The sequence below is a fragment of the Poecilia mexicana genome, unplaced genomic scaffold, assembly GCF_051168715.1.
Source record: "Poecilia mexicana isolate PSO_F unplaced genomic scaffold, ASM5116871v1 scaffold_8, whole genome shotgun sequence".
Taxonomy (NCBI): domain Eukaryota; kingdom Metazoa; phylum Chordata; class Actinopteri; order Cyprinodontiformes; family Poeciliidae; genus Poecilia; species Poecilia mexicana.
Window position 1 is genome coordinate 22,463,462 of NW_028263377.1, and position 26,133 is coordinate 22,489,594.

Consider the following 26,133-nt stretch of genomic DNA (forward strand, 5'->3'; position numbering starts at 1 on the left):
TGGTTGGTTTGAGTTGAGTTATGCAGGTGTTTTCACACATGTCTTGGATAGTTCTCATTCCCAGTCTCAGTGTTGAGCCTCAACAAACTTTGGAAGTGGTCAACTTCTAAACCAAAAGCTAAACAAACCCACAACTTGCAGTGTTTCATCAAATTTTGGTGATACAGTGTCTTTTTTGTCGCCCACTATCGCGACAGTCACAAAGTTGGCAAGAGTAGGGTGATTATTAACAGCACATGTGCAAACGTGGCCTGGTGAGTCAGTCCTCTATCCCAATAGAGCAAGAAGCAACTGGCTGATTTTTTAAACCTTTCTGGATGTAGATAAGTTTGGTAGATATGATCAATTTCTTATTTATCAGCCAATTTCCCAAAATTAAGGAACTCAGGATGGCTATATTGGTGTACAACTAATACAAACAGCAGCTCCCATGTAAAAAGCTAACCTTTCATAATTCAAAATCATGAATTAAGATATTTTGGAAAGATTAGATCATCTTTACTTGCCACGCTCCAGCCTCGTTGCTGCCCGGCAGTTTAAAGTACGCCAATCAACGCATCGTGCATTGAACAGATGACAAAAAAACTTCACTGATAGAAAACTGGAGCAGCGATAAGCTGTGTTTTATATGTACTCAGGTTATCTTTGACTGATATTGACACTTGTTTAACCTGGAACATTTAAATCAGGAAAAAAGAAACAGAAATCTAACAAGTCAGAATTGTTTTGTGTCGAATTTAGCGTTTTTCTGATGAACACCAAACTTTTAACATTAAAAGATAAACAGGACAAATTGATCCTAAAAAAAAACTAAAATTAGCTTAAATATGTACAAACAGCATCATCAGTCTTGCTGTATATTTGAACAATCCTGCAGCTTTTAGACACTATGGAGTCTAAAACATGGAACATTTTAGGCTAATGTTATGTTTTTATATAATAACTTGGCAGAAAACCTTGGTTTTTATCTGGTTGTTGTAGTTTAGCCTTACCCTGAATCAAGACTCATCCACACAGCAGCAGTCAGGGAAATGTAGCTTATTTTCATGAGAATTACCTGGATGAAGTAGAGGTAATTTACCCATTCCTGCTTTTACTGTGTCATAGTTGTAATGTTTGACCTATCACTCTGTGTTTTTGCAATGCCGTCACCAGATGGATTTTGATTTCACTGCTGCAGTTTTCCCTCCATGTAATTTTCCAGTCCAGTGCCCTATTTGCAACGAATTAGCATTGCCTAAAAGCCTTGTGGGAAAATTCTCTATCAGGTCTATTTTTATACATTCCCACTGAATAAATAAACGTGTTTTACTCAAACGTATTGGAATTATCCTATCTACTCCAATCAGCCATGACGAGGGGTTGACGTAATAAACATTGCTCTTCCTGTTCAAAGGTTGTGTTCTGCTGCAAAAGCTTTCATCCTGTCATGAGTCACATTTATTATTATTTTCATGCTTGCAAAATAAAAATTTTTACAGACTCAACACACCCCCACCTTGGCAACAGCACCCGGCTTTAGTAGTAGCACATCAGAGGGCCACGGAGAATCTGTTTTTATTCTGCAAAAGTGTGTTCTGACATCAAAAGAGGTACCTAAAAATATAATAATTCAAAAGTCTATAAAGTCAGCAGCAGTCTTAGTAAATTGGGAAATGAGTAAAGAGTGGATTTATTTATTTCCTTGTAGATTCATTATGCACACTTGCATTGAGTGGAAAGAAAAATGTTGTAGAAAAAGCACAAACAGCAAAAAATAGCTGTCGTTTTTTAAGAATTGTGAACATGATTTAGATTTAAGAGCGAGTCTGAAGGTGTGTTGAGTCACTCTTGAACCAGAGACTTCAAAAGATTTGTACCTGGGTCCAGAAAAAAAGGATGGACTGGGATTTGGTTTGAAAATCAAGGTCCCAGATTTCAGGGGAAGAGTGGAGAGAAACACAATTCAAAGTGCTTGAAATCCAGTGTGAAATTTCCACCGTTTCGGATGATTTTCCATGTCATCTGCTGCTTCATTTACACAGGTTTTCCATGTAGTCTGTGGAGTATTGTCAATAAGGCTTATTATAAAGACGTCATGCTATCAGAGGAGGATAAAGTTGTAATTTTATGATAATTCAAACAAGAAATGGCAAAAAAAATAAAAAGAATGATGAGCATCTTGTCAAGTTATACTTTAATCATAGGTGTTACAGATAAGGAAATATTTCCTCTTTTAACACTTTTTTTCCACTAACACAACTTTTATTCCCTTAATTTTAAAATTTGAAGACATTCTGATAAACTCTTGTAGCCTTGCCCTGATATTCCACCATACAATTCACAAAATCAATCAATCAATCAATCAATCAAGTTTATCTGTACAGCACATTCAGCATCACGGTGGTTCAAAGTAAAAAAAAATATACAGAAAATAAAGTTATAAATATAGTCAATAATTGAACAAACATTACATTTTGATGAGGGTCATCACCAAACTCGTACACATCAAATATGTTGGTCAATGCTTCATTGTTGGTCAAAAGGCATGATCAAAATAAAAGCCACATTTTCTGTCATTTCTAGTTTATTTTTGCAGAAAATAAATCAAGAAAACAAATGATTAAAATCAAATCTGGTATGAAAAAAAATGGAGATTTTATTTTTACTCCATAATGTCATAAAGCAAACGTAAAGACCAGAATATCTTTCTAATTTAATTATCCAGATTTTATTGCAGGGGGTTGGTGTCTGCCTCCAGCAGTCACACCTAAAGTGTCTGAAAACCAATTAATTAAATCTGGTGCAAAACTATTTTGACACTCAAAAACCTTTGAGGCTGTCTGTGGTTTCACTTCTCTTATTGGTGACTGTCAAACTTTGGTATTCAAGGAACTTGTTTGTGATTGTGGGAACTTAGGTGCACAAACTGGCTAAAAATGCCTCCTCTAGAGACAAAAAAAAAGCTCAACTTTAAGAAGTATTGCTGTATTAATCTAGATGGAGAGAAGCAGGAGAAAATGTGTGAGAAGCTGTGAAGGAGGAGTGTTTTCTCAGCGTGCAGCAGGGAAGAGAGAGTGTTGTGCTGATAGGAGGGCAGGGCTTATCAAAGCGTGGGTCTAATCCGAATGTCATTGTCAGACACTACAGATAAGACAAGGGGTGTGTGTGTGTGTGTGTGTGTATGTGTGTGTGTGTGTGCGTGTGTGTGCGTGTGTGTGTGTGTGAGAGAGAGAAAGAAGGGTGCTCTGTGGAGTGGGGATGTTGGTCATATGGAGAGGGGGGTTAGTTAAGAAACTGAGGGACAGATGGTGTTTTTCCATGTGGGCCATACATCTAGACATCCCCCATCATAAAGGAAGCATGTACAGTTGAAACCAGATATTTTCATGAAATGAATAAAAAGACGGACTTTTTTTCCCCTCACTGTCTGAAGTTAAATCGGACCAAACTTTTATTGTTTTAGCGTAGTTAGAATTACCCAAATTATTTCTGTTTGCAAACATTGAAATTTTATTTTACATACATTAGAAAAGTTTTTTTATTCAGTGAGAGAAAGATGTGTGTATCTTCATATTTGTTGTATGTAGAAATCAGATTTCAACTGCATGAAGATTGCACAGCTTTCTTTTTGTTGTTTCTAAATGTTTGGTGTTCAGTAAACCGATACTTGGAAATGTTTTCAGTGCCAACATTTAAAAGAAGGAACTTCATTTTCTGCTGAGGTGTCGAAATACATTTGTTCTGAAAATAAAAGTGAAGGTTGTTTTGGAAAAGCTTCCAGTGCGGAGCTTCTATGAAAATACCAGAATAACAACTCTTAACACCCCCTTTTTTATTCAAAAGGTTCGTTACATACTATATTTTAACTTGCCTTTGGATCACTGTAAGAAAGTTGAAAGGACTTGAAGAAAACAGTAACTGTATTCAGCTTCTCATCCCCACCGTTCATGGAGCTGTGTTGCTAGAGGAACCCTATTGCTATGGCAGCAGGGTAGAGGTTTGTCACACCTCATTACAAGACTTTGCGGGGGAAAACTGAAAGGAAAAAGGGCACAAGAAAGGGAGAAATGTAGAAAGCAGTCTGAATGAATCGAAGAAGCGATGAACGAGGCAAAAAAAGAGGTGTGCAGGTTAAAGGAGGAGATAAAAGCAAAATCCCAAGAAAGAGAATGCCGCAGGAATGCAAATGGAAGGAGGAAGGATGAAATAAAAGCTTTAGATCTCGAGGAGGAGTTTCTGATGCTGTTGAAGCTTTAAAATATGAATGAATGAATGAAAGAGGAAAAGTCGTGGGTGGGGAAAGAAAGCAAAAATGCGATTGGCGCAGAGCGAGCAGGGGTGTTGACCCTAAAAGACAAAGGAGATGGGTTTGGGAAATCAAACGAGACTGAGTCGAGACCGCTTTATTCCCAACGTGTCCCTTTTTCAGGGTTTGAATTTCTGCTGCAGTTATATTCTCGTGGTTCCATACGTCACAGGAGACTGACTGAAGCATGGGCGTATCACGCTGAATCATGTACTCGCTCAGATTATGTGTGAATCACAGCCGTGTCATCTCATCACAAGGCGTCAAAAGATTAGAGGAGGATCGGTCAGCAGTCTATTAGGCCGTGTCAAACATTATTTAGACATCTGAGAGGGGGGGTAGGTATTTGTTTCTTGGTTGCAAACTGCAGCTATCTCTCGCAGGGAGGTTAGACCGAGACTGGGTGCTTCAAAAATAACACCTGGTAATGCCTTCCTGTTTCATCTTCAGCTGGAGCTCTCCATTTTGAGGCAGTCAGAGAAAACTCGTGGCTAACAGTTTTGCCTGGGCTGGACATTTCCTCCTCTGCCCTCAGGGTCAGAAACGGGTGGGTGGGGTTGGAAACGCTCACTCAAACACCGTTTGTCACTCACTACCTCTCGTTTTGACCATATATGGTTGCCAACATGTCCTGTATGGAAGGCCTGCACTCCTAAGCAAACAGGAAGTTGACGTCATCACAGAAAAACTGAGCGATACGCGCAGAACCCACCTTGTTCTGCTTGCACACATGAAGCACACACAGCTGACTTATCTGTGTTTTATATCAAGCATAAATTGCGGCTGTTTTAGCGGCACGACTTCCTGGTGTAATAGAAATGTCATACCCATGTTTACTGTAACAACAAACTATAATAGTAATAATGTGGGATGTTTGTTTGTTGTTTTTTTTACACACCAATTAGTGCATACAAAACAAACATTACAGACTAACAAACAAAGGTATTTATCTACAAAATAACCATTTACATAAGAGAATGAACAAAAAAACAGGGTATGCATAAAAATGGATACATGTAGGACAAAGACAAAACACAGAACAATGTGTTAGTTTAGCAAATATGTAAGTGTTTCAATTTATCTAAAATTACTCAAATCCCCACTGCAAATTAGGTTTATTACCATAACTCACATTTATTAAGGGGTGTGTATTTTAAGGAAATTACACAAGGACAGTTCAGTTAAATAAAATTAATACACGCTGCTCCAAATGCAGGAAGTGGACGACAGCACAGGGCATTCTGGGTAAATGCAAACCAAACAAATGCTGGAGAAATGATTGTCGTGTTTTACTGAAGACCAAAAAGAAATCCTACAACCGCTAAAATGTGACGTCTACTCCATTTTTATTTACTCTTCATGAAGAAGGAAGTTGTGCTCATGTCTTCCTCTTCAGTTTTTTTGTCGTTTCCTGCAGTAGTTCGTGGTGCAGCGCCCCCACAGGCGAGGAGGGGAACAGGTTTTTCAAAGGTTTTGGTTCGTTCCACAAAGTGCAGTGTGAAAGCGAACCGCACCAGCTGAAATATGTCCAAGGCAACTAAGGCTTTGTTTCAGAACAAGACCTGGACTTGAAATCTTAGAAAAATATCTGTTGGGATTAAAAAAATGTCTGCCACCCACATAACCCCAAGATCATAGGATTTTGTGTTTTAATTTGGAGAAACATTTCGTCATATTTGTTCTACTAAATAGTTTGCTTTGTTCATTGTAAACAGCTGCTAGTTTGAACATTTTGCCAAGTGTCCCACTTTGCTGTAACATTTTAACTTGTTGCTGTTTTCTAATAGTGTGAAGCGGTAGTAAATCCAGCCGGAGAACATTTTTCATGCATCTATAAAAGTCTTTTATTAGCACAATAAAACCATTACAAACACAGGAACCAAGTGGTTACGAGGTGGAAGCTAATCCCAACTATCTAAGAATCTAGGTCAAAGCATCCATAAAATATAATCTGCTCTGTATTTGTTGACTCACAAGCATCCATTTGGAGCCATTTTCCCCCCCAAACGTATGTTCCACACTTGCCGATTTTTAATCGTTTCCTCCTCTCTGACATCTTGTCGCGCAGGTTCATTACAAGGAGGACTTTGAGAAGAATAAGGGCAAAGGTTTCAGCGTGGTCGCCGACACGCCAGAGCTGCAGAGAATTAAGAAAACGCAGGACCAGATCAGCAATGTAAGTGTTGACAGCAAGGACCACTAAAACAAATCACTATCAACTGGAGAAAACTGTTTTATACTCGTTTGAAGACAATGTGCAATGAACTGATTAATTTTGTTTCTCTCTTGCAAAATAGAAGATTCAATTTGTGGTTGATGACTATGCAGGTTGAGCTAAAATGAGCTTGTTGGTTCCTTTTATTAAATTTTCTAACCTCAAGCTAACCTTTCTGTCAAATTAGGCTTGCTAGGTGTTATGTTTCTTTGAGTCATCAGAGGAAACTGCAGAAGCATCTATTGTGCACCCTCGAGAAATCAGTGAATACTTGAGAGATCCTCTAAAACTTTTAATATTATTTTATTTATTTTAACACCAGATATGTGCACAGTAGAAGCCATTTTAGAACTTCCTCAAAAGCTAATATCTACAGTGTTTCTTATTTCTGCTCAGTCAATCAACACCAGGGAAAATAAAAGATGCGCCTCAAATGGGTAATTTGCAAAAGCCAGCTAGTAGCATGTTGAGTATTTCAGCATATTTTATATATGCTCTCCAAAATAATTTTTTTTGCAAATAATTTAGTCAAGTTTCACAGGAAAATCTGCAATTACTGAACCAGAAATGGATGGGAACCCATTGCACAATAGTACTTATAAAACTGCTTCAAGAAATGAAAATCTAGATTTTTTCATAAGTTGTACCTTCGTTCACCTCTTTTCTTCCACTAAAATTGTTGATTTACCATTTTGGTGTGAAAACAGGACTGGAAGTGCATCAAATGTTGATTTCCTTTCCCCAGTCTCTCCTCAAAGTCTTCCACAAAGTCCTTTATTTTCATGTGAAACAGACTCACACACAAAACACATCATTACACACAACCGGCTCTGCACCGGCCTCACTAATGACATAATTAGTGTTGAGGGTGATGGGTAATTGCTGCTTTCATGCAATGAAAGATCCTGCTTGTCTGAGATCAAGGAAGTGTTTACGGGTGGGAACGATGCACATATATATGACATGTACATATGGATGTACACACACAAGCCACATCTGTTTAACAAACACTGATGCGGTTCTGAGTGAAGTGCTTTTAGTTAAACCTGATCAGACATCTGCTTGCAATCAGTCCGTCATTTGCAGCCGATCATTAAGGAAGAGCTACACTTTCCTGCTGTTTTTTTCTCCTTTCTTCCACGAAACAAATCTTCACTTGCTGTCAAACAGCAAAAACGGAGAACTTGTATATCTGAGGAGTTTTACTTATCGCATTAAATCCACACAGACGCTATCTGTTCAACCTGCTCCCTCAAAATAAGCTAAAACAATCTCCCTCACACACTCTCTCTTAGCATATTGCTCTCAAGAACAGCGACTGTGTTGTCTCACTCACTAGCTTCACTGTTCTTGGACAAACACGGTCATCCCATCCAGTCTGTGAATACACTCGCTGCGAACGCCGGCAGCACAGTGGGCCCTTTGAGATGGGGGCGTTTGAATCTTGACCCAGACGCTGTGAGTCAGTCTGTTACCAGCCTGGTAATAAGAGGGGTGGGTTATTCAGCCCCAGTGTCATCACTCTAGTGTGTTTTTTATCATGCAGTTATTGTCTTGCAGAAGTATTAATGCATTCTAGACTTCAGTGCATTTTTATTGGGATTTTGAGTGATAAATCAACAAAAAGTTGTGCATTTTCTTTATTCTTAACCTTGAATCACAAACTACTCCTGTGCATTTTTATTCTACTGCTTTTTACACTGAAGCAATTAAATAAAATCATGTGTGTGAATTCCTGCCTGGCGACCTGGGCAAGCGCAGTGTTATTTATGTGTCATTTTATAGCATAATCAACTGTTAACTTCAGTTGTTAAAAGCGCCACATGTATCAAATATATTGAAATTTACTTCCTGAAGTTGGATTTCTGTTTCTTTAAAAACTCCTGTTCCTTCTGAAACTCTGCCTTCAGGAAGTCACCACAGCATCGCTCCTCCATTAACCTTTTAACAACGTTTCTACCAGCGTTGCACTGAGAAGTAGCTCATATGATGAGCTTTGCTGATGCGCAGTTCAACCAGGTGTTTGCTAATTGCTTCTGGCTAGTCTGAAGGAGCTGAGTGGGGATTGAGGCAGTAGCTCTGAAGCTTGGAAACTGCAGCTCTGACAATAAATTGTCCCAGATTTACTGCAATAAATATTATTGTTTTGCTACCATTTTAATGTAATGTAATAGTAATGGCATAATAATGCAAGTACACCGTCAGAAAGATGGATAAACTTTAATTCCTAACAAAAATTGAACACTCACACTGGAAGACATTTTAACTAAATGAGCAACGCAACAGAAACGACAAATAAAATGGAGCCTCTGAACAAAATTCCCCTTCAAAAAAAAATGTCCCTTAAAAAAAGGGACTAGTTGAGATCAGACTGAAAGCTTTTGTCATTTGTAAAGAGAGCCACGAGAAACGCAATTATGCAAATGGGAATTATCCATCTTGTTTTAATTTGGCATGTGATTAATTGATTATTGTGACAGGCTTAATCAATGGGAGAGGTATTGATGTTCTTAGAGGAGCGGTAAGATAAAAAACCTATGAAGTTCTGCTTGAAGCCACACCATTAAAAAAGGGGATGGCTCCATCAGGGCTTTGCAAATGTTCTTATTTCATATGCAAATAAAATTTGGTGAGAGTTGTGAGTTTAGCCAGAGTTTTTATTTAAAAGCGCGACCCAGGAAGAAAACCATAATGGAGGCTGGAAAACCTCCAAAACAGACTGGTTTAGATCAGGCGTGTCCAAACATTTTGGGCCAAAATCATCAGGTGAAAACTACTTCCAGGCCAAGAAAATAAAAAAACAAATAAGATCCAACAAATAAAGTAGACAGACTTTTTTTTTTCTTCATACACCCACACTTGACTAGAATGTTGCACATTTTCTGTATTATAACAACGGGATATAATTTTCAAATTCCTTTAGGCCCAGTTCGATAAATTTATTTGGTCACTTTTTTTCAAAATGCTTGCGATAGTTAGCCAAGTTTAATAAATTATATTAAAGCTGATTTGGGTGCAGAAAAGTTGACTTCTCAGTAAAAGTCTCAGGATAGACGTGGCTGTACTTATAAAAGTTTGTTTATTAAAAGACAAATACTTAACATCTTCCATTCCACAAAAAACATATTTGTAATTATTTTACCCTGATTCAAAATTAAAAGTTTAATTTGCATTGTTCTTGTAAGGGTTGGGGCATAAAAGCTCAGTCCAAGGGCCACAAATGGCCCCCAGGCCGCACTTTGAACACCCCTTGTTTAGTTAAATAATCCGATTGAGTCCTGAAATGTGATGGACGACCTCAGTCTACCTAAAAATCATCTGGGGTGTGCAAAGCTGCATGCCACATTAAGTCTCATCTGTAAATAAGATGTAATGAGATAAGAGATGATGAAAACTCTTCATCCAAGCATTTTACTCTCATGCTCCACTAGATGTTGGTTTTCTGCATATAGTTGCAATTAAATCCATTGAGTTTTGTAAGACGCTACATGTCACTGTACCTCCCTTTGTGTATCTTTGGTTTTCCTATACTTAATCTTATTTTCTCACCCTGAATTTTTGAATTTCTTCCTTTTTCTTTTTTTTTTTTTTTTTTTTTTTTTTGACGCGCTTTTGCTTCATGATGTGTGTGGGTTGTCGTGCAACTCTGACCTCACGATACTTCCGGCTGTGGAGATGTCATTTCCTCTAAGCATCAAGCTGCTTCCCCAGCCGTGGCAGCACGTAGCGCACCCCACCTATCAGCAGCGGGAGAAACTAAAACACAGGAAGTGGGAGCCCTCTGGTGGCTGGAAAATGAACTGACAGGCTGTGCAAGGGGGGGAAAAACTCCATGCAAGATTGAATTTGACGGTGCATTGTCCATGCCTGATGTGAGCTGACTCACCGTTTGTGTGTTTCAGATCAAATACCATGAGGATTTTGAGAAGATGAAGACTGGTGCAGATGCTCCATATCAGCCTAGCAACCCCAACCAAGGTATCTATCCTGAAACTCGACACATAAATCATCAGAGAAGCAGTCAGAAGTGTAGCTTCAGAGTAATTTACTGCTTTTTTTTTTTTTTTTTTTGATGGATTCACTCACTTCTTGCCTTTCAGGGGTTTTTGTTGCAACTTGTTCATCGCCCAGCTATAAATAACTGCATTGCTACAGTCGTTTCACAATCCGGACAGCAACCATAGTACCACTTTAAGTTGTTTAAACATATTGCTCAAGTGTTCAGTTAGAAACTTTGGGATAATAAACATGAAAAATGCTGAGTTCACTCATTTTTGGAGCCCCCTAGGGGATCTGGTGAAAAATAAATGGGGTTTTTGTGTGTTACCTTGCAAATTTCTTTGCATTTCCCATGCAATAATGTGCCTGTTCATTCATGCAGTATCTTGAATACTGAAAGTCTTTCTGCTGCAATATAAAATTATTGTAAAGTTTTTCTGTGTACATTAATATTTGTGAGATATCCAAAGTGTCAGATCTGCAAAAAGCGAAACAGGTCAGTCATGTCTCAGACATAAACAGAATTTATCTGTAAGAAGGAAAACAGTTTTGACTGTGTCTTTTTCATGTTGTTAGTCTAAATGGTGAACCTCCGTTCGTCCGTTTTCATGCACAATCCCATCTCCACCTTACACAAACAAACAAAAACACACAGTTAATAGATTGATTTTCAACCAGTTTCTGCACCAAAGACTTAAGAATGTAAATACACATTTTCAGAGGTTTTTTAATGGTGAACATCTGTGCAATTTTAAATTGACATTTGTTATTGCTGTGGCTGTATACAAAACAGATCAGGGTGCATTTGCTAATTCACTGCAAGGGAGCGCAAAAGAAAAAGTGCTGCAGCAGCTCAGTGGAAAAGATCCAGCACGATGAGTCAGACGGCTGGTTTATTTTACATGCTTGATTTGCAAATTCAAACAGAGATATATTGTTTAGATGTTGAGCAACAGGGAAGTTAATAGCTTGCCTTGACTTGCTGTCTTTTTTTTTTTTTCCCAATCTATCGTTCTCTCAAAGAAGCAGTACATCCAAACTGTAAGGCATGTGGAAGGTATTTTTCTTTGAATGTGCACATTTATAGCCTCCTACCGCACAGCTCCCAGCAGGTGCTGTGCTTCAGATTTAGCTCTCAGGAATTAGCTTGCAGCTCATTAAAGTGCCCTCCTTCACCTTTCTTCTTCTCCTTTTTATCAGGCTCTTACCAGCAGCCTGCAGCCTCCCAGGACTACCACCAACGTGAGCCTACTCCTGAACCAGTGCGTGAGGCTCCTGCTAATCGTCCCAGTTCTGGGGTGAGAGCATTCGCGCGTTTCATTTAAAAATGTTTTGTTTCTGTTTTGGTCTGCAACTGATTATTTGAATCAGTTAACCTATCAGTTGTCCTGACGATTAATCGGTTATCCTGTCAATTAATCGTATAAAAATTGGCACTTTCTGCCGATTTTTTTCATTTTGCCATTTAAGCCTTTTTATGCAAAAGTAGAAGTACATTAAAAGATGAAAATAAACAAATAACTAAATTCCTTTTTTTAAGAAAACTAAAATGTTATTGCTTAAAATGAAATAAGCATTCTTTTAATGATCATTTGTAGCAAAGGATGCATCTGCAACTAAAAAATGCTTTTAACGTCAATATGTGAAAAGCTGAGCGCTCGACCGAGCATCAATGTTCAGTATAGGGCTGATCTGGTGGTTATTTTCTGATTAATTATTTGAATTTCTTGGTAGAAAATATTTATAGATGAAGGTTTTTGTGCAATTTTGGCCTAATTACAGCCCTGAGTAAGTTATCAGCAAATTGTCTTTTTTAAAGTCTGCGTATTGCAGTTAACAATTAATCAGTTACTAAATTGGTTGACAATTATTTCAACTAATTAACTATTGATTAATCATTTTTAGCCCTACTTCAGTTCTTTATAGATTAAGTAAAATAAATCTTTTGAGAATCCTGTTGAGATGTGAAAGGAGTCTCTGGTTCAAGTTTTGAAAAAATCAGCTTTATTTTTTTATTTGAAATGTTTTTATCAGTTTGTTTTCAGTAAAGAAAGTTGGTCTACATATTGTGTAGACGGTGTAAGTATTTTTATTTTGTTATGTTTAGTTTTTGCTAGAGATTGGCGTGAAATGTAGGAGCTTCGTTTGTGTCGTCCTTTACGTTAACTGATGCTGCAGAATTCTGGTTTTTATTCATCCTTCTTGCACAACTAGCTTGTTAAAGCTGTTTTTTCCCCTTTTACAAACTAATTTTTACCTGATAGAGTGAAAACTAGTAGGTTTTCTGTTTGACACCTTCCTTTCTGAGAAAAAAAACAGAATGCGACTATCCAGTTTCCTGATTATAATTAGCTTGTTTCATACTTTTCAATCTTTTAACACATTTTAAGGTGATGCTGTCATAACTCTACAACTAATACGTGTTTTTTTAATTAATTTCCATTTAAACAATTGCAAGTCTGTTAACCCTTAGAACCAGGAAGTGAGCATTTCATATTTGAATCTCTCTTGTTAAACTGCTGCGGGCATGTTTGCAAGTTTCTCATGCAGAACATTTTCTTCTCCAGCAAACTGACTTCTATTTATTTTTTTATTTCATTTTTTGCCTGCAGAGGCGATACAGAGCAGTGTACGACTACACTGCTGCCGATGACGACGAGGTGTCTTTCTTGGACGGAGACATGATCGTAGATGTGCAGAAGATTGACGACGGCTGGATGTACGGCCGCGTGGAGCGCACCGGCCAGCAGGGCATGCTGCCCGCCAACTATGTGGATGAATTTTGAATGATCGGGGGAAAGAAGTAAAGTAAAAGAGAGGAGAAAAGGAAAGAAGGAAAGGAAAAGCCCAGTGCCATCTCATCTTAACACCGCTTTCTCTTAATTTTACTCTGGTTCCTTAAAAAAAAAATAAAAAAAAAACCCTGTCCTGCGACCTTTAACCTCCTCCGCTCTGCATCCCTGCTCTGCTCTCACTGTCCGCCAGCCTGCTTCATGTCTGTCCGTCTGTGCCGAAGTCTCTGCTTCCTCTCTGTCCGCTCACATTGAGATAAACTCGTCACTTACAGAAAAATCATCGGGTCACACGGCGACATCACTCACCAATCCTGACGCGCGTGAATACAGAGAAAAAGTCAAAATAAAGTTCCCTGCAGTCAGTCAAACTGCAAATATCCTGTAAAAACAAAAGTTTTCATCTTAATTATTGAGCTCAAACTTTGCCAGACTGGAAACGGTGTTTTATCTCAGTCTATCAGTTATAAGCTTGAATATTTTTTCCTTTTATTTAATTTTTTTTTCTTTGACTTGTGTACATTCCTTTAACTTCAAGTTCTGTGGCACCAATCAGCCGCGCAGAGCAGAGAGGTTTTAACGTAGACGGATCTTAAGCGTGTCGTTTGCTGGGTGTTTGCTGTGAAACTGGAACATTAGCCTAACTGAAGAGCCTCTCCTGCCGCTCACACTCAGGAGGGATCAGGGACAAGTTAGGGAACAAAACCTCTCAAATCCACCTCAACTTAGTGTGATTATACTGTGCATACGCCCTTATTCCTGTTTTTGGAGCTCCACATATTTATCTGTTTATTAGAAGAAGAAGAGAAAAAAATGTCCCCCTATATTAGAAAAATCACTAATAAATGGTTTTATAAAAGCGAGGGCCAAGCACAATGTTGTATTGTGATTCTCTTAATTTTATTTTTTTTCTCCACTGTTTGTGTGAAACATTCCAATCATTTCTTTCTATTTAATGTGAGAAAAATCCTTTGCTGTGTTAAATGTTGTTTATCTCATTGCTGTTCTTCTTTTGCGCGTCTTATTTGATTTTTTTTTTTTTTAATTGAAACTTTCGGTGTGTTTAAATAAAGTAAAGAATTGGTTTTGGGACCCAAAACAATAGAGGTCATCATGATATTGGATCAGGTGTTGGAGTTGTGATTTTTTTTTTTTTTTTTTGTTCTTTTTCAGCTCTGTCTTGCGGGTCGATCCTAAACGTTTTTTACATTTTATTTTTAAATCTTCTGCCTACGAATGAAATAATAAAGGTTTTCTTGTTTATGAGCTCAATTTTGAGCCTTTCACACTCAAACTTTAACAGAAAGATGTTCGCTTGCGTCTGGCTTCCCCTTTCCTCTCCCATGATGCACTGTGAGCGTCACAGATTGGAGCGATCAGAGTGGGGCAGGCGCGAAGGGGTCGGGGTTCAAACTCGTTCAGCTTTGTTGACATCATTATGTAGCTAGATGACATTGTATAAATGTATATGCATCATAAAGTGCTCTGGGAAGTGGCTTGCCTGCAGGAGAAGATGGTTTATATATATTTTTTTGCAAATGTGAGGCAGTAATTTGATTTTAAAAGTCGACTCATGGAAAAGTTAGTGACGAACATCCTCGAGATCTCACAAATCTGCTGCACGGCGTCTCAGATAAAAACATCATCTCCACCTATAGGCTATAGATCATGTGATTAAACTCAAATTTTCCTCGACTGAAGAAAAAATGGAGGACATGATTTCAGGCCTAATAGTTGCCCAGTTATTTCTCCATTTCTCTGCTGATTACATCGAGTCCGGCTTGTTTTGTCCCCCAGGGTGCGACTGTCGGTTTAGATGACGGGGTTGTTTGAATGTGGCTCAGGCTGGATTTGCAAAGTGTTGTTGTGATGGAAGCGTTTGGGGTTTTGACGGGGGACAGACGCTCTCTTCCTCCCAGCTTGTGGCACAGGGCAAGTTGAGCTAAATTCCTCTCCTGCACCCCGACTTCACTACTGATCCGTACGCCGCTCCTCCCAGTTTGTATCTTTTTCCTCCTTTCCTGCTGCAGAGCCTCTTTCCTTCAGCCTTGGTCTATCATACTGGTTATATACTGTAGACTTCTCAGAGTGAAATCATGTTTATCCACAGTTGCAGGTTTAGCACCCCGGACAAGTTTTGTGCATTCCATATTAAATTGTTTTTTGTTTTTGGTATGATTTTGTTATTAAATGGAAGAAAAAAAAAGAAGATATCTCATGCATATTGTCATACACGTGTGTATTGAAAAGTCAGAATACTCAGATTAAGGACCTGATATCATCTCCTGTTGCCCTGTTACAGCACTTCAAATTGTACTTATGATTCTGCAGACTCAATAAAATGTCATTTTTTTCTCAGACTCCTGTTTGTGCCTTGTCACAGCTCTCAATCTTCTAAAATCAATGTTTTTGCAATTTGCATGAAGGCAAAGGACTAAATTTTGTCTCATTTGATCAAAGCAAGTCCTTCCATGTTCTAATAGATTTCTTTAAGTTATAATTAGTTCCCCCCCATAAAATATGAGTTATGGCTTTAATTTTGCAAAGCATAAAACATTCTATATGAAGGATCTGCAAACTTCACAACCTAAAGAGACATTTTGATCTCAGAACAGCAAAATAAAACTCCCTTAGACCTGCAAATTGTGGCTGCAGCTAATGATTATTTTAGTAATCGATTACTTAATTTATTATGATTAAACAGATAAAATCCCCATTAGAAGTTTTTTTTATTTTTTATCTTAGGTGGGATTTTTTTCATGCACCTAACATCACTGGAATGTTTTGCCTGCTTGCACCTACTGTCAGAGGGAAATGGCCACTGATGTATTTTGCTTAGTATATTTTTGTTTTTATATTATAGTTTAAACAGTCCTTTAATTAAATACTGAAAAAATTAAATGACCAATTTATATTTTTACAGAAATGTCCAAGATGAGGCCTTTTACAAAAAAAAAAGAAATAAAAGCCACACTGAAAAAGTCATGCATTCAAAATAAATTGAATTGAAAACCCAGATGCAAGTCAGTTCATTTTGTTTTCCATTAGCATTAAATATAACTATCATAATGGCTTGTTGTTAAAAGTTATTGCTTATTTTGTCATTATTATAGAAAAGAATTTCAGATTTGCTGCTAAAAATATATAAGAATATTTAATTTGTCTGACGGTATAAAACATTTTAATCAAAAAGTATTTTTTCCTGAATTCTCAGCAACTTGTGCTGTAAATATTCACAAATTTGTTTACAATTTTATTTATGTTTCATCAAACTTTCAAGCAATTGCTCAGATGTTAAATGAATATTAAAATCAAGGAGCCGGACTTTGAAAAATGAACGCTTCTCTTTGTCTCGGAAGTGGGCGTGGTCTTTTTCCCCGAGTTCCACCCGAAGTGTTCCGATCTTCTCCGATTCCTTCTCAGGCGTTGCAGCTGCGTGCTCTCGCATCTTCACGCTCCATCCCGCAGCGCTTCCACCATGGTGGACATACTGATGTTGATGTTTTTCGCCGTCATGGGTCTCGTCTTCCTCTCCTACATCATCTACATGCTGTGATGAGACGATCCGCGGGACGGAGGCGGAGTTTTGTCCCTCCTGCATCCCTGCTTACCGCCATGCACAAAGGTAAGCTGCTGCTTAGCTTGTTTTTTTTTTTTTTTTAAAAAAAGGCGTACCAAATGGCATGCATGATGTAGGAGGCCTAATTCACCGCGGTAAAGCTAGCCGGCTCTGACTCCAGCCGGCCCAGCACACAATATACAAGTGCGCGGTCGCTCAAGACATTATGGTACACCCATTTACGTGCTGCTTTCACAATAAAAGCGCACATCCGGTCCATGTTAGAGCTACTCAAATCCGGCCGCAGCATTTGCAAACAGAAAATAATATATGCTGAGAAACTAATACAAAACTAATACTATATATATATATATATATATATATATATATATATATATATATATATATATATATATATATATATATAGTCATTTTTATCTTTTTCCCCTAAGTTGCCGTGCACATTGCTGAGAAACTCTCTGTTTCCAAAGACTGCTACCACTTCTGGATGAAAGAGGGGCACCTCTAGAACAGAACCAGAAAGTGGCAACTAGATCTGATGTGTAATTTCAAAATAAAAGACCATTAAAGTAGTAGTTCAGATCTATTCCACCTAAGTTGCCGTGCCCATTGCTGAGAAACTCTCTGTTTCCAAAGACTGCTACCACTTCTGGGTGACAGAGGGACACCTCTAGAACAGAACCAGAAAGTGGCAACTAGATCTGATGTGTAATTTCAAAATAAAAGACCATTAAAGTAGTAGTTTAGATCTATTCCACCTAAGTTGCCGTGCCCATTGCTGAGAAACTCTCTGTTTCCAAAGACTGCTACCACTTCTGGGTGACAGAGGGACACCTCTAGAACAGAACCAGAAAGTGGCAACTAGATCTGATGTATAATTTCAAAATAAAAGCCTATCAAAAAAGTCATTTCTATCTTTTTCCCCTAAGTTGCCGTGCCCATTGCTGAGAAACTCTCTGTTTCCAAAGACTGCTACCACTTCTGGATGAAAGAGGGGCACCTCTAGAACAGAACTAGAAAGTGGCAACCAGATCTGATGTGGAATTTCAAAATAAAAGCCTATCAAAAAAGTCATTTTTTATCTTTTCCCCCTAAGTTGCCGTGCACATTGCTGAGAAACTCTCTGTTTCCAAAGACTCCTACCACTTCTGGATGACTGAGGGGCACCTCTAGAACAGAACCAGAAAGTGGCAACCAGATCTGATGTGGAATTTCAAAATAAAAGCCTATCAAAATAGTATTTTTTTTAAATCTTTTCCCCCTAAGTTGCAGTGCACATTGCTGAGAAACTCTCTGTTTCCAAAGACTGCTACCACTTCTGGGTGACAGAGGGACACCTCTAGAACAAAACCAGAAAGTTGCAACTAGATCTGATGTGTAATTTCAAAATAAAAGCACTTCAAAAAAGTCATTTTTTATCTTTTCCATCTAAGTTGCCGTGCACATTGCTGAGAAACTCTCTGTTTCCAAAGACTGCTACCACTTCTGGGTGACAGAGGGACACCTCTAGAACAAAACCAGAAAGTTGCAACTAGATCTGATGTGTAATTTCAAAATAAAAGCACTTCAAAAAAGTCATTTTTTATCTTTTCCATCTAAGTTGCCGTGCACATTGCTGAGAAACTCTCTGTTTCCAAAGACTGCTACCACTTCTGGGTGACAGAGGGACACCTCTAGAACAGAACCAGAAAGTGGCAACTAGATCTGATGTGTAATTTCAAAATAAAAGACCATTAAAGTAGTAGTTTAGATCTATTCCACCTAAGTTGCCGTGCCCATTGCTGAGAAACTCTCTGTTTCCAAAGACTGCTACCACTTCTGGATTACAGAGGGACACCTCTAGAACAGAACCAGAAAGTTGCAACTAGATCTGATGTTTAATTTCAAAATAAAAGCATTTCAAAATAGTCATTTGTTATGTTTTTCCCACTAATTTGCCTTGCACATTGCTGAAAAACTTTGTTTCCAGTGACTTCTCTCACTTCTGGGTGACAGAGAGTTTCTCAGCAATGTGCACGGCAACTTAGATGGAAAAGATAAAAAATGACTATTTTGATAGGCTTTTATTTTGAAATTCCACATCAGATCTGGTTGCCACTTTCTGGTTCTGTTCTAGAGGTGCCCCTCTTTCATCCAGAAGTGGTAGCAGTCTTTGGAAACAGAGAGTTTCTCAGCAATGTGCACGGCAACTTAGGGGAAAAAGATAAAAATGACTATATATATATATATATATAGTATTAGTTTCTCAGCATATATTATTTTCTGTTTGCAAATGCTGCGGCCGGATTTGAGTAGCTCTAACATGGACCGGATGTGCGCTTTTATTGTGAAAGCAGCACGTAAATGGGTGTACCATAATGTCTTGAGCGACCGCGCACTTGTATATTGTGTGCTGGGCCGGCTGGAGTCAGAGCCGGCTAGCTTTACCGCGGTCCTAATTCATTTAAATGCTAACAGAGATATTTTAAAATTAAGTTGCTCCACAATAAATTTCTCAAAAGGCTGAAGCAGCTGCCCAAAATGTCTCCTAGTATTAAACGGTTAATTTTATTTTACTTCATCTTTTAATGTTGTTGATACATTACATTGATCAGAGCTAATCTAGGACCTAAGCATCAAAGGAATAGGCTAATATTTACACATATTAATTCCTATTTACATGTTAAATCACTAATTTTACTACTAGTAGTTTGTGTCTTTAGAGTTAATCCCAAATTCATTCATGCAAATGGCAGATTTGGGTTTAATGTATAACGCCGTATTATTGCTGTTGGAAATAGAAAAAAAATTGTAAATTCTCTAAGATTTTCTAAAAAATATCAAGGAAACTTTTAAAAGTCCAACATTTTCTAGGATAACTGAAATGTAAAATTTCTGTTTCTGACTTCGAAAATTTTTCCAAAATTTGAATTTCTTTGACTTTTTAAAATCAGAAATTTCCAAGTTTTTTTTTAATAGAAAATATCTTACATTGATTTTTAAAATCTCTGAAATTTTCTTGTTTTTTTCCTAGAAGATTTCTGACATTAATCTCTAATTATTAAGTTTTTCTAGCTAATTTTTACATCTTTTTTAATATCTGCAATTCAGATTAGGTTCATTTGTCAGATTAATAGCGCCTTTTGGAAATAACTTTAAAGCAGGTATTAAACATACTTTAAGCTCACATTTATGTATTAAATATTTTTTTTAATGTTGTGATATAATCTAATTTTAAAGGTCATGTTTTCGTTACTGTAAGAAAGAAGGGCTTTCTGGAAATAAAAAGGAAAAGGGTTTTAAGATTTTAAACATGAAAAAAGATAACTCAATTTAAAATTCTTCTATATTTTTGGCTACAGGAGACAAAACAAAATAAAATGTTTTTTATTTAAACAAAATATTAAAATTTTTGTTTTTGTTTTTATCTCCGGATTCTGCTCTAAAAACTCAACTCGACGTATCATATGAAAATATCAGCCCAACAAGCCTCGAATCTTTGTTTTTTCACATCAAGTTGAACCTTTTTTGTATTTTTCAGACTGAAGAACCTCATGCAGGATGTTTCCCCTCTCAGCCCTCAGATGGAACATGGGGAACCCAGAGGGAGACGAACAGACAACACCTTTCTGTCTAATATTATCATTTTTCCAACATCTGTGGCCTCACCTCACCTCCCGCAACAACATTAATCCAGTTGATCCATCAACATGAATTCAGGATGTTTTCTTTCCCGCTCCTTTATTAATATTAGCAACAGATCACTCTTTATGCTGCGTCAAAATTAGCTTATTTATTGTTTTTGGTCCATCTGGCAGAAAAGTCCTTGTTTATTGGTATTCATGATGTGTTTACAGATGCACTGATAATCAGCTAAGATATGTTTCACATGGTGTTAATTAAAGATGATTTAAATACAATAAATTGCCTCTTTATTGATTAATTTTAAGGTAAAGTTGAGTGCAGCACTAGCTAATGCTACTAAGTATACAGAGCTACTTAGCTAATGTTAAGTAGCATTAGCGAATGTTATATTAAAATAGAACAATTGAGCTATTTCTTTTCTAAAAGTTAAAACTCCAAATTTCTGACATTAACATAAGCTTTTCACATCATTTTATTTCATGTTTCCTCTAGTTCATGTCTGGCTTTTCTGGTTTTTGTTGAGAAATCGGTTAAGTTTACCCTAAACAATCATGTGTTGCTTTTTTGATTCCTTTTTTTTTTTGTAGGAGTCTTTTGTTGGACAGAAGGCAAATCCACACATAAATGACCTCAAGACACAATGATGTAATTTTCACTGTCTTGATTCAATCATTTTTGATAAATGTAGTTCCTCATAACAAGCTGGACTCTGTACGATTTGCCACAGTTGAAGCTAAAGCAGTAAGTGTTATGAAGAACAAGATTTCTCGGTCTTTTAGTGTAATATCCCATTCAGTTTTAATGTTTCTAACCACAAGAGCTTTCTGACGAAGCTTTGGGAGTGTCCATTTGCTAATGGACTGCATGTCTTTTGTTGTCCTGCAGGTGGTGCTGTTGTACTGTACAACATTCAACCTTGTCCAAAAGGACCCGATAAAAGACTAGTACTTCTTTTATCTTGTTCAATTTTTAAATTTAAAATTCCTTGGTTTTTAATTTTTTTTCTTTTTCTTTATTAGTTTTTTGTGTTTGCCTTGTGCCAAACGCATCGATCAGTGAAAACTGTGAACAAACATGGCGAGTGCCCCATGGTTAAGTGCTATACCATAAGGATTCACGAGGGGGCGATAATGTCCGCCGTTGATTCTAAATAATCCTAAATGTTTTAATGATGTAAAACCTTATACTATAAATTTGAGAAGGCAATTTTACCAGCATATTTTTCAAAAAGTTAAAACTTCATTTCTATTCCCCAACGACTCCTCTAAAATTTTCCCCAAATGTATGGAGACAGGAACGCTATGGTAAATAATCCAAATTCCTTTAACATAATTTCTGAGCTTGAAGAATAAAAGATTTGCAAGAAAAAAAAGCTCCAATTTTGAGATTAATCTAAGAAAATTTATAGAAAAAATAAGAAAAAAATCTGAGCTTAAAAAGTCCAAAATCTTCAAGAAAAAAACTCAGATATTTCTAGAAAAAAAGAAAAATTCTGAGCTTGAAAAGTAAAAAAAAAATCTGAAATTTTTAGATTATTCTCAGAAATTTTCTAGAAAATAAATCGGAGTTTCAAAAGCTAAAACTTTCAACTTTTGGAAATCAATTGAATTTCAAAAGTCAAACATTTAGAAATCAGAAATTTCTACGAGATTAATTAAAACGTTTCTCAGTTTTTTTTTTTTTTTTTTTTTTTTTTTTTGCACACTTTTGACTTTTGAAACTCAGAAATTTCCAAGTTTTTTTAAAGAAAGTTTCACCGATAAATCTCAACATTTTTTATTTATTTATTTATTTTGACGGAAATTTACCCCTCCTTTCTAACAATGACCCTGTCATAGGTCAGAGAAAATGCAAATGAAGAAAAAGTTGACAATGAAAGGCTGAAAATGTAGGGCGGGGTCGCCTCTGCAGCGATGGCCTTCAGTTTTCGTGGGAGTTTCCCCATGTGGGCTGGGAGGGAAACAGCAGAGGATGTCTTCTTCCTGTCGGACCAGAGGCCTCAATGTCTCCTGCTCCCTCTGTTGTGGCAACCATCTCATCTTTTTCTTGGATCTTGACCGGTTTCACCTTGACGCGTTTCAGATTCATGCAATGAGGGAGAAACAAATGTTCCTTCCTGGAAAGCAAAGATTGAACTACACGTCCCAACATGCGCCCCGCACAATAGGAGGCGGCGCCGCGGTTCCTGCCAGCCAATGGCTTCGTGCGGGGATCTGTGGTTGGTGAGTTGCGTGTACGACAGCTGTTGTCAATGGCAACAGAGGTTTGCTGAGAAGCATGAACTGGACAGCTGGTACAGGGTCCCTTGCTCCCCTTGCCAAGGGGTCATGTGATCTCACGGCGGCCAATCCCAACCCTCCGTCCGCTTCCTTCGCTCCCATCCAGTGTTGCCAGGTTGGGCGAGTATCCGCCCATTTGGGCTACTTTTGGACATGTTTGGCTGGGGGGAAAAATGTTTGGGTGTGTTGCTTTTACAACCTAAAGGTTTCATACGAAAATTCTTTCTAAATAATTGTCATCGTGTGGCAGAAAAGCACAAAACATTTAATAAAATGCCTTGTTCTTGCACTTATCTTAGTATTTTAATTTGAAATCTCCATAATCTGCCCAATGTGACATCATCAAAGATTAGTTATTGGTTAATCAAGTATGTACTATATTGTAAAATAGAAATCCGAGTGCAAAATCAAGATTTAAAATGACATATCGCCACAAAAAACACAAGTCTCACGAGCTGCTTGACCATAAAATGGCGCTAACTGGAATTACGAAAATAAATTAGCTTGATGGAAACACGCCAGTTTTGAAAAAACCTCATGTTTTCCAATATAAAGTTTTTGCGATAGGATGAGGCGGTTTTTCGGCTGCTTCAAAATAAGTGTTTCTCTGACTCCCCACATCAGGAGTCACGTGATCAACAACCGGATGTTACTACTGGCGGAAAAGAAGAAGACGACGACAGGAAGTGGTAGGAGGGAATGTTGCAGAAGGTTTTCTTGTGGATTTTAATTGCATTTCTTATTTAATGGGAACATCACAACTGCAAAATTGTGTTTTTTTCATACATTTGTAATGGAAACGTAGGTGGTGTGTTCAAAGAGTCATATTATCCATTATCTGGTTCTGGTCAGAATATAATAAATGCCAACCAAAAATGTCACAAGTTAAGTCTGAATCCAGAAGTCAGGTGATATCAACATGATTTTCATCAGAGGATGAGATTTGGCCTGATTTTGTTTTTGTTTGTTTGTTTGTTTGTTTTGTTTTGTTTTTTTTTCTAGTTGGGCAGGTTTTATGCTGTCTTCGGGCTGAAAACTGTCAGTCAGATCTGGCAACCCTGCACCTATTCGCTCGCTCGGGCTCCCTTTCAGCAGCAGGAGGGGGAGGGGAGATGGAAAGAGAGGAGGGAAGTGGCGTTGAGCAGGAGGGAGGGAAGGAAGGAAGGAGAGGGGCGAGCTCACAGAGGGAAGGAGAGTGAAAGAGCTTGAGAAGGAAAAGCGGGAGTCTCTTCTGCTTGTGTTGTCCAGGAGGGAGGTTTCCCCGCTTCCCCCTGCAGCCGCCGCTCCGGAACACCAAAGAGGGCAGAAGATGGATGTTTAGCTGGAGGTGTCACCCTGTCAAGGAGACTCAGAGTCATGCCTCTGCGGGGAGGCGCAGCGGCGGCTTCTGGCTGCCAGGCTGCCTCGCCTGTTTGAGGACAACCAGACTGGATTTCTGCTGGGAATACTGAACAAGAACCGAAAGGAAAGCAGAGAAACAGCTGGAGATGACCGGGAGCAGGAGGAGGGAGGAGGCTCAGTGAAATCATGGACCAGGTGAGGATGGGGGAAAGTAAACGGGAGCACCTTCATCCGCGCAGCCACACCTTGGCTTTATAACATCCATCACCCCCGCTAGGTGAGCAGCAGCTCATCCTGCAGGGATGTCTTCATCTCTGGCAGAGAAGTGATGCCAGCAGGCCGCTGGAGAGATGACACAACATCTCCCAGCTTGCTCCTCCACAGTCGGGAGAGATGAAGTCTAAGTGGGGTGTGGCTGTCATCAAGTCGTGGGTTCATTCAGTCACAGAAAGTGACTGTAAGACTTCACTTTGGCTAAGTGTCGCCTGCAGCTGCGCTTGTTTACAGTGTGTCAGAGAGGATGCATTCACTTCGACTTGGCTCATTTCTCCTTCCACTGGTGTTTGGGAGTTTTCTAAAGTTATATTTGGCTTATTTAGCCTGTCAGCGAAAAAAAGTCATATTTTCATATTGATAAATGTCGAAGTTCCAAACTAAACGTCTAATTAACAAACTAAATATTTAACCTTTCAATTTAAGTATTTAATTAGGAAGCTAAACTAAATATTTACTTTTCAAACTAAATGTTTTGCCACTAATTCTATATGTTTTTGCTAATTTTGTTTCAATCTAATTATTTTCTTTCCAAACTAAACTTTTAATTTTCAAACTAAATATTTATTTTCCAAGCTAAATATTTAGGTCTGAAATAAATATTTAGTTTGGAAGTTAAATGTTTAATTTCACAGTTATATGCTTAGTTTGAATGTCAAGGTCACTCAATTAAATATTTTGTTTGGAAAACTAAATATTTAGTGAGCAAAACATTTAAATATTTCCCAAATTAAATACTTATTTGTGAACTAAATCTTTATCTTTCGCACTAAATGTTGAATTTGAAAGTTGAGTAAACTAAATATTTACCTGGTTTTTTAAACATTTATAATAACACAGTGAAATTCTTACTTTAAAAAATGAACACCCACATTCTTGCTTTGACAGGTTAAATAAACCAAATTATTGCTTTTAATTTTTTACAGTGTAGTTTTACAAACGGCTCCCCATCGCAGGAGGTTGAACTCATGAATGTTTTGGAGGAAGATTACCTCATCTCCCCCTTCGCTCCCTCCCTACGTCTCCTTCTCCTCCTCCCCTGATGCTCTCTCGGCAGCGTTTGTGACGTAGAAGCGAACAGAACAGGGGGATGAAGTAACCCGTCCCAAACATTTGATTTAAATGAATAATTAATGTCTCCTCTCTGTCCCACCTGATGAGATCTGAGTGAGCCTCTCAGAATGGACATGATGTCATCCCATTGACTGTTTGAGTGCAGTTAAACGAGGACAAGTGTCGTTTTAATTATGTTTTACGCGCCTTACTGTGTTCATTTTAAAACATTTTGCACATCAAAACATGACAAATGTTGCCTGCATTTGTATTCAGCCTCTTTTACTTTGATATCGCTAAATAAAACCCAGTAAAAACAGTTGGTCAAGTCACGTGCAGTGAAACAAATTTTGCTGGAGGATAAATTGTCCCAGTAATTATTGCGATGAACAATAATGTTATTGTTTTGATCATAATTTGCTCTCTCAAAGACCAATAAACTTTAATTTTGTAAAGAGAACTGAAATACATTTTAGATATCCCAAATAAACCATGTATTATAAATAAAGTTACCCTTTAAAAATACAGTAAATATCAGAATGGAAATAATCTCATCTTAATTTGTGATGCGACTAAATGATCCATTGCTTAGATGGCAACGTCATGGTTTGGTTTACATCAACGCATGTCCACATGTTGGAAAGGTCTAGTCAAAGCCCAGAGGTCAGACTCTGAGTTTAAGGTATTTT

General features: G+C 37.8%; 2 protein-coding genes across 2 annotated transcripts in view; both read left to right on the forward strand.

Annotated features, from left to right (window-relative positions):
- lasp1 (LIM and SH3 protein 1) overlaps window positions 1-15,654 on the forward strand; it is a 37,272-nt gene extending 21,618 nt beyond the window's left edge. The window contains exons 4-7 of the mRNA XM_015004811.2: window positions 6,357-6,464; window positions 10,406-10,481; window positions 11,703-11,800; window positions 13,115-15,654. Coding sequence (XP_014860297.1) covers window positions 6,357-6,464; window positions 10,406-10,481; window positions 11,703-11,800; window positions 13,115-13,288 — 456 coding nt within the window. The 3' untranslated portion in view covers window positions 13,289-15,654. The remainder of the gene's footprint in view (window positions 1-6,356; window positions 6,465-10,405; window positions 10,482-11,702; window positions 11,801-13,114) is intronic.
- A 7,923-nt stretch (window positions 15,655-23,577) lies between these two features.
- Window positions 23,578-26,133, forward strand: part of arhgap23a (Rho GTPase activating protein 23a) — an 81,575-nt gene continuing 79,019 nt past the window's right edge. Inside the window, exon 1 of the mRNA XM_088007706.1 lies at window positions 23,578-24,313. Within this exon, the coding sequence (XP_087863832.1) occupies window positions 24,305-24,313 (9 nt within the window). The 5' untranslated portion in view covers window positions 23,578-24,304. The remainder of the gene's footprint in view (window positions 24,314-26,133) is intronic.